Below are 15769 nucleotides of genomic sequence, written 5' to 3'. Positions count from 1 at the left end.
AATTGGCGCCACGCAGGAATAAATACACCACAAATCAAGTCGTGCTGTGTCACTCAAAGCTAGTCCCCTCCACCACATCCATATCACTTTATTAAGAACACAGAGTTCAACAATAAAGAACGAAAATCCACAGGTGAAGTTTCAAACATAAGCGTTTGGATGTTTTATTCCATAAATAATGTACAATGTTGAGAGTTTGGTTGGTTTTTTTTTTACAAAAGAAGAGAAGAAGGAAAAGAAAAGAGTCAATCATAAGCACACACAGAAATATTAGCACTGTCCCGAAAAACAATGGAATGTAACATGGGCATACAGCATTAAGATTCTGACATGACTCCAAAAAGGCAGACAATGATTCATGTGGGTGATATGTTACAAAAAGAAGAGGAAAAAAAAGAAGTTATATATCCAGTTGTACTTCAAGTAGTGTGCTTTTGAGGTCAAGTCGTACATTTAGTCAAAACAATGCGTGTATGTACCAACATGAGGTCACAAAGTCTGAATATTTTGCTACAGAGGAAAAAGGCAAAAGACAAATAGGATGTAAAGTTAATGAAAAGCAAAAGGAAAGACAGACCTGGGTCAAACAGCAGCTGCATATATGCTCTCTATTTTTTGTAAACTTACCTGATAACATCTAATTTGTGTTGATACGGCAAGTTTAACCCAACCTCGTGACATATTTGAGCTTACTCTGCACTTTAATCGCACATTACAAATAATTTTAACATAAATTAAAGCGACGTCTTTTTGTCAGTCAAACATAAACGAAACAAGTAAACTAAAAGTGTTTTAAATATACAAAAACAACCATGCAATCAACCCAAGTCCCCAGTACAGAACAGCATGTTAATATGCATTTAAAAAACAGTATGTTTGACTTACATTTGACTGACGGATCAAATTGATCACATTGTTTATTTATGTAAAAACGATGCAATCCAAATGGATGCAGTTAAAACGCACATTAAACCAAATTCTTCTTTGAGTGCATTTGTTTAAAATGAACAACGCAACTGTTTGACACAGGTCTATATGAAAGTGAGCAAAAACCCTTGGCTGTTGCTACAAGCCATGTCAATCACACACACATCAAGCCAAAACTCGTCACCACTATGAATTCATTTGCAAGATTTAAACAGAATTTCTGCTGTTGTACAATCTATACAGCCTATCAATATATGCTTGCTACAAAGAGAGGCAGGTATACTGACACCAGAATATTATCTAAGACTCTGGAGAGGGAAAATAAATAGAAAAGAATATGTTTTTTTCCTTTTAATACTTAAATCATATTTTAACTGCATAAGTTAAATGACAGTCTAACTCTCTTAAACAACTATTCTGATCACCACGTCACCGGACACCACCAATGACGGACTGCAGGTCAAAAACAAAATCATACCAAGCATTTACAGCAAAAAAATCATACAGAGATGAGAAAGTCAGTTTTGCTTTAATTAATAAATAATATAAATTTCAATCTTTCATTTAAAATGCAGATAAGTTCACAAGCACCATACAGGTCATCAAAAAAAAAGAAAAGAAAAAACAACCCATAAACAATAAAAAAAAAAACAACATTTTGCAGAACATACTGCTGTCAAAAGCTCACGTCATTGTCGTCATGTTGTCTCTGTGGTGTTTTGCATTTTACAGTATTCCAGGTCTATATTTTGTATGTTTACATACTGCAGATGGCACCTGGTAAAAGATTTTGGCAGGAAGTCACTGTTTCGTTATCTACACAAGATGCATACAATACACCTCGGGATCCTGCATGTGCATTCGGCACAAACAGCACACGCAGACACATGCTGCATCTGTTATTGCGCTTCTCCTGCTAAAAAGTTAGCTATTGCAAGGTTAAAATAGTAATCTCACTCTCAATAGAATTCATATACATCACATTTCTTATACTACTATTATTATGGCTCTTGCGTTACTGAATTTACTATGCTATGGGTTATAGTTAAAATAGATTATTACTATGACAGGTGCAATTAAGACCATTAAGTCCCCTCGCCCCCTTTCTGCTGCAAATTCAATGCATCTCGTCAATATAAATCTCTTCAGTTCACAGCAAAGAGCTCGGGGAAGATAAATAGTTTCATTCATATTTAAAATTAAAGTATTTTGACAAAAAAAATATGAGCGCCTGTAGCCAACTAATGGAATAACTACCCTAAAGAAAACAATAAAAATACAAGTGCTACAGGTAAAGTGGATTCAGTGTTTAACCTAGCATGACCTAAAACTCAATATTCGGCTTTGGTTTAAATTAGATTGTTGAGAACAAAATGTGTACCTGGTCTAATGACATAGGTCGGATTTGCTCTGAGCTTAAAGCAAATTCTATGCACAGAACATTAAGGCTTCTCTGAAAAAAATAAATCTCTCAAACTTGAAACATAACGCTGAGTATTTTAGGTCTGCAGATAAAGAGTTGGTTTTTTTTCCAAGCCTACACAGGAGCCATGAAATTAAGGTCACGACTAAGGGCTCCATTAGCAGAACCTGAGCTTGCTTTTGCATCAACATAATATATATATATATATATATGTTTATATATCTGAATGTGAAAATTGAACATAAAAGTCAATTTAAGGTGAAACATAACATAAGGCTATGGTTGCACTTGTTATTTCACTGATATTCTGAAGTCCGATCAACAGGACGTCTACTACATTATTTGCATTGCTCGTGTGTGTGCATTAGAGCTGCAATGCTCTGCATGACCTGGGCTGGCTCAGTGAATTGTGTGTAAAATAGACTCGGAAGCATCCAGATCTGCTACTTACTGTAATTCATCCTTGTGTGGTCAGATGATAAAAGGTCCCACAAGTTACAAGTTTAAGCCTCGAAAACAGCAGCTAATAACTGCACGTTGTGCTTCATGTGTACAGCACTCTCCTTAAGCTTTAACTTCAGGGGAGCAGTAATCAAGGGTTTTGCTTTAAGTGCTCTGACAAAGTTTCTGTAGTATAGGGCATAGCTCATTTATGCCTTTATACCGACTGATTCAGGTTTGTCTCTGATGTTCTCCCCTCTTCATTTCACATCATGTGTTGTTAAAAAAAGAGAGAGGTATTAGTCCCCATGTTCACTCTGGAGAAGTAAAAAAAACAAACATCAGCAGTCCTTCAGTGAACACGGTTCACCTTGATTTAAAATGGAAGAGCTGATATTAAACCGTGGTCTTCCATAGTCCGGTGCCCGAAGGTCCAAAACAATTCTTTGAGTTGGTTTAAAAAGTGCAGACATGTTTCTGAAGTTTTACAACTCCCCATCCTTTTGTGCTTTTACGGTGCAATCTCGTGGGAGGATCGTTTGAAAATTCTGCTAACTGGAATCATCCTGCATGATCCCAAAATCCAGATTTGTTCATAAACAAACAGCTGATGGTGAGTGTGACAGCACAGGATAAAGGAGGACGTTTTTAATGGCGGTTATATACAAGGTTAGGCCTTTTAAGATGTTTTTCCATAAAAGACGAGCAGGACTCTCTGTCTTCATTCCAAGTCTTCTTTCCTGGAGTGGATTAGAAGTGGCAATATTCTCTGTCACAGTTATCCACCCTTCAGTTGCAGACCACAGACTATTATAAGATGTAAAAAACACTGCAATATTTTCATGTAGTTTTAAGTGTCTTTTCACTGAAAAATAAAAACAAAATTAAATGCACCGTTGCTAATATGCGGTCACACGTAAAATGCTCACGGAGTCCTTAAAACCCAGCAAATGTTTGGTTTTTGTGCCTGAAAAATACAACTGAGACACGATCAATACTCAACCCTTTTTCCCATCAACTGCTTAATTTGCGAGCGATCAATAAAAGTTAAGACTGCACTGACAATAAAAGCCCCATTACAATTTTGCACAAGCACTCGAGAAATTAGGGCTCAGCTGGAGTTCTCTGCAGTTGTCCAAATATGATGCTCTTGAATAACAAATAAAGCATGTTGGGAGGTTATGACTGCATTTAAATTTGCTACGGCAAGAGCTCGGAGGACAATCAAAGACTCGTTTGTCCAGCTTAACTAAGCTGAAGAGAAACAACCACCACGGGAACATCTCCTGCATGCTTATCTAAGATAAAGATCTTTGTCTTCTGCATTACAGTCTATTATTTAATTTGCCACTCATTACATGTCTGCAGCTTTGGCTTGCAATATAAAGCTCCCATCCTTTCTCATAGGCTACAGCGCTTTATGAAATCTCCTTATCTTGTAATATTCTTTTCAAGATAACAACCTCTGGTAAATAGAGTCTTATTCCGATGTGCGATGTATATATTGCCAGTAACAACTGCTTCATTTTCATGTTTCATCCTGTTAAACAGAATCCAATATGCTAACGCTGTCCTGTGGAGTCCTCCGCAGAAGTATAAGAAGTCTTTTTAATTAATGCTAGCAATCAGAATTTTATAGAAAAGGTCCTTTTTCCACAAAAACCCTGTAACAGAAGAAAAAGAAAGACTACGGCCCACCAATGGCCTCCTTATACAAGACCACAAGTCTTTTCCCTCCATCCCAACAACAGCTTCCATTTACCTGCTAATTATTCCTTTAATTTGGGAGTCTTTCTCCACTTGCTGCTGCCGTAGCCTCCTCTCACTGTCCTCGAGACGATTCTGGTACTGTAGGAGGATCTTGTTGGTCTGCTGCTCCTGCGTGAGGAGCCTCCGTTCATACTCCTCCAGCTTTTTGTGGGACATCATCAAGCGCTCCTTCAGGGAGTTGATCTCCTCCTCGTACTCCCGTACCTGAGGTAGAGATGTGAAAAGAATGATAAATTAGAGCAGTTTATTGCGACGCTGGTGCGTACATGCCTTGCTTTCTTGGTCACTGCAGTGCCTGGTGGATTTGAGTTCTCTAAACACGTTCATGAAAGCATTGGAAACCACCTCCAGATATTCAAATTAGGCCGGCTGCCTTTATAAAGGCTGAGCTACAGTAAATATACCAAACTGCAGAAAAAGAAAAATAATGCAAACAAGTTGAACATTTGGCTCATGGCTTTTGTTTCCCACAGTTTGAGACCTCTGGACTTCTGCGTCAAGATCAAATCTGAGTGCCATCTGCTCATGTGACAGACATAACTCAATGTTCCTCTGACTTCAACTGAAATGTTAATTAAATACTTAAAAATGAAACCTACCCTATCCATGCGTGACTCATCCATGCTTTTTGAGTACTCCTTAAGTTTGAATTCCTCACGGTCAATCCGAGAACTTTCAATGTCAGCGGACAGATGAGGCATGTTGGAGACCCAGGCCACCGTCCGCTCATTGGCTGGCGTTGGGGGATTGAGGGTAGACGGAGTCTGGGAGCCCTGGGAAGAAAGGTCAGCACACTGAATATGAGAATATGAATTTTTAATTGGGTGAAAGTCACTTGCATAAATTTGGTGCACGATGTTACCCAAAAAGCCTCAGTGCTACACGAGCCCTGGTGGCTCCCAAGCTCTTAATCTTGAATGTCAGTTTTATCCCCTAGATAAGCTAAACCCTGACATCTTACACGTTGTTGTTGACAAATAGCTGTGAGCACAGGTGTGAAAGAAAATAAATATAGATAAGTTAGATATTAGGAGAGTGTGCAGCAGTTACCTGTTTGCTCATCGTGGGTTTGAGCAGGTGCTGCTGTTGCTGAGGCTGCTGCTGTGGTGACTGTTGAGTGCTCTGACTGGTGGTTCCCTGCGGACTCTGGCTTTCCCTGACAGAGCTCTGCTGGTGGGGCAGGCCCGGGGCAGTGTTGTCTTTGACGGAGAGCTGCCGGGGCCCATGCTGCCTGCCGTAGCCGGATTCCGGCGACTGGAGAAGGTTTCCGCTTTGCGGCCTAGTTTTTGCAGGAGCAGAGGGTGCAGCAGCTGCGCTGACGGACAGCTGATGGGAGGTCTGGGATTTGACACGCTGGGTGGGAGGCGGAGCAACAGAACTCTGGCGCATAGGTTGGACTGTGGAGGGAGGTGTGGTGGCCAGGGAGGAATGGGAGGTTCCCGTCTGGGAGGCCATGCCCATCATTTGTTGCTGTTGGAGATTATCCTTGAAAAACACGTGAATGATAAATTAACATTTATACTAATTCACTTATCAGATTGGAAAAAAATTCAGTGGGTTGCCACGCTCGGGTAAGTTGCCTCAAATACAGAAGTTCAGTTCGAATGATGAATTGATGTGTTTCAAGCATTTTGAGATTCAGTCTATGAAGGTGATGTAACAGTAGAAATATGGAGTTATTATTCATCTCTTCCACAGTGTGCCTTTTGCCTTGTCTCCCTCACCTCCCCCCAACCAATCGCAACAGATGGCTGCACCTCCCTGAGCCGAGTTCTGCTGGACGTTTCTTCCTGTTAAAAGGGAGTTTTTTATTCCCACTGTTGCTAAAGTGCTTGCTCATAGGGGGTCATTTGATTGTTGGAGTTTTCTCTGTATTATTGTAGTATCTTTACCTCCGTCATGTTTGTCTCCAATGCAGCAACTGACTTCGTCATTTCGCCCATACAGTTATCTATGCTGTCCAGTTTAGTTCCGAATACACTAAACTCGAAGCGCAACGACTGAAGTTCAGCTAACACCGTGCTAAGGTCAGTGTTGCCAACTTAGCGACTTTGTCGCTATATTTAGCGAGTTTTCAGGCCCCCTTAGCGACTTTTTTTTCCTAAAAGGCGACTAGCGACAAATCCAGCGACTTTTTCTGGTGTTATTGGAGACTTATTTATGACAACTTTTTGACGTGAAAGCGCGTAACGCTTTTACTCTCAACAAGCAGCGGTGCTGCCGTGGGGACCTCACCCGTGCTACAGCGCTCACGGGCGGAGGATAGTCCTCCCCCAGCTGCTATCAGGGCAGGAGATGTTCACGCCTGTGCGTCACAACTGCAAATGAATCACGCATGAGCGAAGCCGCTGCTCCCGCACTGACAGCAACGCAATCAGTTCTTCTTTTACTGTTATGCTGTTTTGTGGATCACAAGGTTTAAAACTACTTATAAACACACACACACAGTAACTCCACCAGAGCGCCTATTTCGGGTCACTTTTGCCGGTTCAAGCCCGGATAAAGGAGCAGGGTTGGAATTGTGACATTAAAAAAAACAATAATTGCTAAAAGAAATTTAATTTGTAGTTCTAAATAAACTCTAAATGCATTTAGGACGTTTTTTACTCACTTTATGTCTCTTCCACGATGTTATTTCTCTCTCCAACAACGTAGGTTACAATTACATTAGCATGACCAATTATGCAAATTAGGTGATGACGTCATTTAGCGACTTTTAGGACAGCCAATAGCGATTTTCCTTACTGAGGAGTTGGCAACACTGGCTAAGGTCACCCATGCTACTAGCGCTAGCAGCTCCCTCGCTGTTTTCAGGCGTTGCCAAAATATCGGTTTTAACTGGTTTTTGGGAACCGCGTTTTCGGGTGAAAATATCACAGTCCTTGAGATTAGTCGTTTTTGACGTTTTCCAATAGCAGTTAAGTTTCTAGTTTTGGGTTGTTCTGGGTTTTTAATGCAGGTTACACGGAGCAACCACGTTATGCTGCCATCTTGGTCCGCGGCTCCATAGCGCCCCATTGTATCTTTAATAATAATAATGTATACTTTATTGATCCCTGTGGGGAAATTCCTCTCTGGATTTAACCCATTCACTGTGAAGCAGTGAATGAAGCACTTTACCTTACAATATTACGCACCTTGAGGTGACTGTTGTTGTAATTTGGGGCCATATAAAACAAATTGAATTTAATTTAAATTAATTGCATTGCTTTAATAATTCTACTGACTACTCCAAGGGCCCATCTAAATCTTCAGTTAGCTCCAGTGCTTTATTCTAGCTCAGTATCTTGCTCAAGCACAGACCAGATGGGCTGAAGATTCATCCACTAACCCTCCAATAAAAGGACAACCCACTTTACCCAATCAAATTCCAGCTTACAGCACCTGGTATCAGCACCAGCCACTCAAGGATCCAAGTACTAACCAGGCCTGATTCTGCTTAGCTTCCTAGATTGGGTAAAACTGGGAATTGACAGAACCAATGCAGCCCCTTGTTGGATGAGGCAACTTGTGGTGTTTTGGCTTTTACATTGGTGCTCCTGCAGTGTGATGTGTGATGTAATGTAATGTGATGTAATGCAAAAAGCGAGACACTTTTTCAAGTTTGACCCGGTACGCCATGTTTATGACATGTTTACGTTGTCCCGGTTAATGTCAAGCTGTCATCACAAAGACATATCAATCAATGTAACTTTGTAATAAAAATGACACCGTGACACTTAATGACAACAATCATAAACATTCCCAAAGACTTGTGACTTTGTGACAAGAAGACTTCGTCATGACTTCTTATGATGGCGTCATGTCTTAAGCTCATCCCTAAAAGAAAGTGTGTTACCGTCACACTAGATGAAGAAAAACTGCAAATCAGAATCAGAATTATATATTATCAATTAATATATATTATATATTCCTAATAAATGTTGGAATAAAGAGATCTTTTTGGTGATTGACTCTTAAAGCTCGGCTCCACTGTCAAAGAAAGGCCCAATTTTTGGGGGTTTCAGTAAACATGTTCAAAAGTTTTTGGGCCTAGTTGATAGTTTCAGGTCTTACTGATCAAAACATGAAGTTCGTGTGATGTCTAAGCTTGCTAAGATGAAAACAGATCATTGCAAATCTATCGGTGACATCACGGTGGCTACGTTGATCTGCGCTTTATAAACCGGCCCACATTTTGCTTAACATGTGAACAATTACATATCCACTACATTCCAGGAGAAAATCACAGCCGCATTTTTGAATCATCACTGATTTTTCTGCAGTAGCCTCTCCCAGCCACTGGGCTGGGCTCAGCAATTTTATGGTTCCAGTCTTTTTTATCAGGTTCTAGAGAAAGCACTGGCACTGCTTCAGAGCAAAAGAGGTATGAAGCATACTCACTGAAGGACTTTCACAACAAATTGATTAGAGTGGAATTAAACAATCTTCTGGAACCAAACCAAAGAGTTAGTGTATTACAAAAAGGGAAACAACTGTTAGTGCAATGGGTGAACGCAATATCACGACAGTCAGGGCATGTACGATACTGGGGTTTGTGCAATATAATTGATGTGTTTCTGTTATTGTTATCTATACTGTCCTCTGTGTCCACTCTCCTTGTCATTGTTTGTTCTAGTATAATGTGATCACTGTTTTTGTCCTTGTCACATGACCTGTAAATAGTGTCTCTGTATGTTTTTACTAACTTGTGTTTAACACCAACCTGCCAGAGGGTCTGCAGATGGAAATTAGCCCAAGGCTATAATCTGTCATATTTACATGTGTTAAAATGTTCATTAATATGTATTGCCCCTCTTTCTAAAAATAAATAAATAAATAAAAAATAAATTTAATTATCAATGATTCATAATTTACTGTTTTCAAGTTAGAAAATCTTTGGTGTTTATTTTAGAGCATTTTGGGATTTTTTAGTCTGGTTTGTACAAAAAAACTGAAGCTCAAGTTTTGAGACTGTGATTATATTTTTTTAATCAATGTCTATAACATTGTTCCTTTTTTATCCTTTGTGCATAATGAAAATACTAATTCAACATCTATAGTAATACCGTTTCACATGTAAACATTATTACATAGCGAATTTATGACATTACAGAAATACAGTGGGAGTCCATTTACCTGCATATGCATGGACATCTGCCTGCGTCCATAGTCAGCCCTGCTGTAGTCGTCACTGTAGCTATGTGAGTGGATGATGCTGGGTTGTCCCAGGTGACCGTCCCTGGTCCTGAGGGTGGACAGATCCTCACTGCGAGAGAACCCTCCATGGGCGAACTGTGGGATGTAGGACTGGTGAGAGGGTTCGGGCTCTGGGGCCAGGAGAAGGGGTGCGGGGGGTTGAGCCCGGCTGTGCTGGTGATGGAGCTGTTGCTGTTGAGGCCCATCAGCAGTCGCCAGATGAAAGAGGGGATTCTGGAAGGAAAGCGGGTAGCGCATGGCGGCGGCCTGCTGTTGCTGCTGCTGGGATAGCGAGTCGGTGGTGGTGCCCATCTGGCTCAGCTGGCTCAGCCGGAGGCCACCGGACATGCTGGAGCCGCCGGAGCCAGCTGACAACCTCCCACCGGCCCGCAGCTGGCTGCTCAGGCCCGACCCCAGGCCGCCACCGCCTCCGCTGCTCAGCCCGCCGAAGCTGCCCATACCGGCGATGGAGGCCTGGGAGGAGTTGAGCATGTCCACCGACTGCAGGTTAGACACGCTGTTCATTCGGGAATCCTGGAGGTCCATCATAGATACGCTTTTATTGACACTGAGCACCTAAATAATAAGGGATATGAGAGGCTAGTGTGCCCCCTGTTATTGCTTATGTTAGGTGGCCACGGATGATGGGTGAGGGTGGTGCGGGTGTTTTTACCGCGAGGCCTGCCTGGTTATCGGAATGCATCAAAGTATTTCCCAGGAAATACCGCTAGGATGAGTTGCGTGGTGAATCAGTGGGAAAAAAGCAGATGTCATGATATACTAGAGCCTCGATCACACGATGGCAGATTCTTACAGTATGACCAACATGCACGTCATACTAATCTCACCTTGATAAAGGTAAACCTAGCGGATGAGATGGTGATTCCCCGAGTCAGTGTGGTAAAACTCACCTTAGGATCAGGTTCTGTGATATCCGAGCTGCTCGTGCAGTACGCTGGGCTGGATCGGGCCAGGGGAGGGCGTGATACGTAAAACATGTCTTTGGAGGATGCTCGATGAGGATGGTCACGGTCCTGAAAACTCATCTGGGTACGAGATGGCATGACCCCTCCGGTGGATGTAGGGGAAGGCAAACGGGTGATATCTATAGAGCTGGAGAACAGCAGAAACAGGAGGTGAGGCCCGAGTCTAACAAACTCTACACTCTTCCCCTATGAACAGTTTATTTAGACGCTATATTATTATGATTGCAACAGCGCTGGAAGAAGCATCTGAATCGTTTCTTCAGTTGGTTAAAATCAAGACTGAATGCTTCCTCTGTTATTAAACTAGGATGTATCACTCTATCAGGCTTTTATCTATAACTAAATTCAATGTAACAAGCAAACGTGCGGTGTGTGGAAAGGGCGAGAAGGTCCTTGAACATATGTAAGCTGCCACAATTACATAAACATGAATTAAATATCTTCTCCATCTTGCTCTAGTCATGCTGACTATTTTTACCCAGTTTTATGCAGTGTTAAGTTCAGTGGTTCTGAACATAAAGCTGAAATCCCCTCTATAGAGTCACTGGAACAATCTGAAGTGGATTAATCTGATTACAATTACGAGTAAGAGGGTAGGGGAAAGTTCTGCTGCAAAAATCTGTATTTTCTTCCTCTAATTTTAGGCTTTTGGAAACATTTTGTTGGATGTTGTTACCTTAAAATGTTATTTAAATTAAACCTTAGTAAGATGTCTCTCCGCGGAGATCTAGGCTGTATCCCAATTCAGGGTCTGCAGCCTTAAAGGCCGCATTTTAAGGCCGATTACGTCACCGTGACGCGACGAAGGCTGTCCCAATTCGAAGGCTGCTCGAAATGCGGCCCTCAAATGCGTCCTTCATTTCCCTGAATTTTAAGGATGTGGCGGTGTAGACTTCGTGGCCCAACATATCCCAGAATGCATAGCGCGACGGTGGGTGTGGATAATTTTGCCGAAAAAAACGGCGGATGAAGGGCGGCCGAAGAGTAAACTTTAAGTAAGTACTGAATATTATGTCACTTATCCATGTGCAAATGTTTAATAACGAAGAACATTAAAACATTACTGTTGGCCACATGTCGGCAAAGTTATGTGACATTAGTGACGTTTGTATTAACTTGGTTTTAAAGCCTTTACTTTAAAATATACGCCGTTCAATAGCTGAGCTTAATCTTACAGAGAATGATCAAAGCTCATGTAGAAACAAACAAACAAATGAACAAAAGATTTTCTCCTTCATTTCTGTCAAACAAAGCTGTATGAAACGTTTCTAGCTGTTAGTATCATGGTTGCTAGGCAACCTGGGCAGCGCAACGGAGGCTAGACCGTCCCATTTCACAAGCCTCGCACTTCCGGCCTTAGCGGTCTTTAAGTACGCGGCCCTTGAGGATCGTTGAGGCTGCAAACTTTAAGGCTGCAGACCCTGAATTGGGATACAGCCTTAGGCAAGCAAAAGTTGCCATGTGGCGCTAGACAGAAAAAACAAGGCTGCATGCAAAAAGGTTCAAGGCCAGTTTTCTTAAGCAGCGCTCTGCATTTTAAAATAATGACACAGCTTTTTCATTGAAAAAAATTAGTTAAAAAAAAAAAGTATCTCCAGCTGTTACATAAATGTAGTGCAGAAAAAAAGAGCCACATCTCCTGTAGTATTTTTACCTACTATTGCACAACAATGAGAAAAGAAGCATTTGTTGAAAGACTTTTTCAAATATGCACTGCAGCCCCAAACTTTCCTAGACTTTACTTGGCAATGGTAACCACAAGAAGGCGATTGTAAGATGCAGTCAGACGATGGATGTCCTTTGCAAAAGTATTTCCAGTAGTGGGAAACTGCATCACTTAAAAAGAACATCTTCTGGATTTTATTCTCTTGACGCTCTGTGAAAACAACTAAGGTTTCAGCCTTTGAAACTGTTTAAAGTCTCGAATGTTCCTACCTATTAAGATCCCTCATCATGAGATTTTGGAACTCAGATGAGATGCCCCTGCTGAAGCTGGGCCGTGACAGCAGCCTGTCCGACTGTCTCCCGGGCTCTCTGTCTGTCTGATGGCTGGGCTGCCTCTGGAGGTGTGGGTTACGCAAGGCCATGCTGATGTCATTCAGGAGACGAGGCAAAGGACCCAGTTTGATGATGGCATCCTGTTGTTGGAGGGAAAACAAAAAGAAATAGCACTTTAGCTACATATTCATTAAAAACATTTTTGTGTAATCTAATGTAAGTGTTTTTCAGTACGTCCATCTTCATTCACCACGCACTGGAAATGTAATCACATGGAGTCTGATTTTGTGAAACATTTGAGGTGAGAGAACAAGACATTTTTTTTAGATGCAGCTTTTAAAATCCTAAAATTACACATCGAATCTCAGCACGGCTTAGTCTGGCTGCACAATGTAAGCGATGTACTGTGTTATCAGAATGTTACCAACTGAACTCTGGCAATTCAATTTAAACTGTAATTATGTTTAGTTTTTACTTTTACTTATTTTATGACATTATTTCACTTGCATGTGAGAAAGTACAACGTTGTTTTCCAGTTCCAGAGCAGCAGTATTATTACATATGAAACGACTACTTTGATGACTATAGTAGGTTACTGTAGCGATAAATAACCCACTATGGATTTTTTTGACATATCATTTGATTTTTTTTTTTGACACTGTAATTTTATTGATAGTTTTGTCACAGTTTAAACACAGACATGTATTGCATTACAGGAGAAATAACCATGCAAGCACACAGTCAAAACAAACAGAACTAAAGCGAACAAAAGGTGTGGGTGCCAATTCTAATCAACTACCGTATGCATACCTGCCTTTACTCCGCAGCATACATACGTACTTTTATACGGGCAAGCATCAATAGATATACAGAGTTATAGACCTTAAATGTTTTGTTCGTTCATTAATTTTGCTTGGTGCCATATAATGTCCACTTCTCCCACTTAGCAACGAAAATATCTTCCTTTAATCTGAGAATGTAAGTCATTTTTTCCATTGCATAGATTTCTCCAACAATATTTAACCAGTCTTTTGAAGAAGGCGGATCCAGTTTGTACCAGTTTCTTGTTATAGCTTTCTTTGCAGCTATCGACAGGATCTTTGTCAAATACAAGTCGTCGTACATAACATACTCTCTAATATTCCCAAGATATACAGTTTTAAAATTGTGTGGTAATTCATAGCCCAAGATATTGCCTATTACAAGAGTCATGTTCTTCCAAAAATTATGCAGTTTCAGGCACTCCCAAAACACGTGCGTATGGTGTGCTTCCATGTTACCACATCTTCTCCAGCATGGCAAACTGTCTTGAGTCTGTTTACTTTTGATTTTTGGTGTAATAAAGAATCGAGCAAGATGTTTCCATCCAAATTCTCTCCAGCATCTTACGGAGCCCCGCAGGGGACATGGGAGAAAAAAAAATTAAGACGGACTTTTGCGAGATCTCGCAAAACTAACTCGGGATCTCGCAAAACTTTTGCGAGATCTCGCAAAACAAACTCGGGATCTCGCAAAACAAACTCGGGATCTCGAGTTTGTTTTGCGAGATCTCGCAAATGTTTTAGCCGCATTCTTCGGACGCTAGCTCGAAGCCGACCGGACGGTCGAGGCACAATGTGCCGGGAAAGCGGTGTTCTTCCCGGCTGTAGTAGGTCTCGACCTCCCATTAGCTTGAAGCTAACGGGAGGTCGAGACCTCCCGTTAGCTTCAAGCTAATGGGAAGAATACGGCTAAAACTTTTGCGAGATCTCGCAAAACTTTTGCGAGATCCCGAGTTAGTTTTGCGAGATCCCGAGTTAGTTTTGCGAGATCTCGCAAAAGTCCGTCTTAATTTTTTTTTCTCCCATGTCCCCTGCGGGGCTCCGTAGCATCTTGAGTTAGTCGTTGTGTTCTGGGTTTCACACATATCTAACCATTCCTCAGTTGAGATATCAGTTTTTATTTCCTGCTCCCGTTTCTTTTTTATGTATTCAGTTGATGTTGCCGTGTTCTCTCTTAGGTTTTTATATAGTACAGAAATTTCCTTGAATTGGAGGCCCCTGTATGATTTAATTACGCAATTCAGCATGCCATAAGACGTACGCGAACTTCGTACTTCCTTTGAAAAGTAGTCTCTGAGTTGCAGGTACTGGTAAAAATCATTTGATTTTTACTGGTATGGTTGCAGTTTATAACAACAGATACGATGCTTTGTGTTTACCTTGCTGAGTTGAGCCATGACCTCCCAGAGGAGACTGTGCAGTATAGACAGCTCCCTGCCCAGGTCGATGTAGCCCTCAAAAGCGCCTGCATTGCTGACACTGTCCAGGTTGGAGATCTCGTAGAGGAACTGCTGCATGGAGCCCCACTCCATTTCTAAAAACTCATTCATGAAACACATGTACTCCTCTTTGCTTCCAAACCTGCAGGTGAGAACAGACAGAACAGGGCAGGGAGGACACATGTGTGTGACAGGGAAAGTGGTAGTAAAATATTTTAGCAGTGAAATTAAATTGTAGCTACACTCATAATCTTTGATTTAATAATAGTTTTTTCAAATAAATGTCATTAATTTCAACTGTTTTTGTATCAAAGCTCAAATTTTTAATAGTTTTGGGCACTGTAAAGACGAAAAATCAAACAATTAAATGCATAAATTCATTTATTTATTTGTTTTTGTCATTGATGGTCAGCTTTTTTCCTTCCCTAAATACATGGATTAAAAAACACAAATCCTTTTCATAAAGTTAAATAAATGAATGAAATGAAATAAAACTGACTTGGAGAAGTTAGCCAGGTTTTGCACTACTTTAGCGATGAGGGTGAGAGTGCGTGATGTCTGCTCATCTGGATACTCCTGGGTGAGGTTGAAAAGCGATGGCGACATGATGGCAGGACACAGGAAGCGCAGGAAAAGAGAACCGCTGATGAGGCGGTCAGCGATGTCTTCTCGACCCCTCTCAGCACAGCGCACTCGCCAGGAGGCAAAGACTTCCTTCAGCTCTCGAGGGAACACACTATAATGCAACATAAAAGGTTTCAGGACAAACTAGGTACATTTAGATAT

General features: G+C 41.2%; 1 protein-coding gene across 3 annotated transcripts in view; it reads right to left on the bottom strand.

Annotated features, from left to right (window-relative positions):
• The window catches only part of syngap1b (synaptic Ras GTPase activating protein 1b), a 206736-nt gene that overhangs the window by 18170 nt on the left and 172797 nt on the right, over positions 1–15769 (bottom strand). For 2 of the 3 annotated variants that reach the window (XM_087848482.1, XM_087848484.1), the window contains 8 exons: positions 15483–15719; positions 14924–15125; positions 12661–12863; positions 10651–10852; positions 9680–10315; positions 5612–6046; positions 5161–5334; positions 4554–4765 (listed from right to left, as the gene is read on the bottom strand). In XM_087848482.1, coding sequence (XP_087704608.1) covers positions 4554–4765; positions 5161–5334; positions 5612–6046; positions 9680–10315; positions 10651–10852; positions 12661–12863; positions 14924–15125; positions 15483–15719 — 2301 coding nt within the window. The remainder of the gene's footprint in view (positions 1–4553; positions 4766–5160; positions 5335–5611; positions 6047–9679; positions 10316–10650; positions 10853–12660; positions 12864–14923; positions 15126–15482; positions 15720–15769) is intronic. The other variant, XM_087848483.1, reaches the window with a different exon arrangement.

The sequence above is a fragment of the Neolamprologus brichardi genome, chromosome 11 (assembly GCF_056152115.1).
Source record: "Neolamprologus brichardi isolate AB-2024 chromosome 11, ASM5615211v1, whole genome shotgun sequence".
NCBI lineage: Eukaryota > Metazoa > Chordata > Actinopteri > Cichliformes > Cichlidae > Neolamprologus > Neolamprologus brichardi.
The sequence above is the reverse complement of the archived record's forward strand: the minus strand, read 5'-3'. Positions and strand labels throughout refer to the sequence as shown.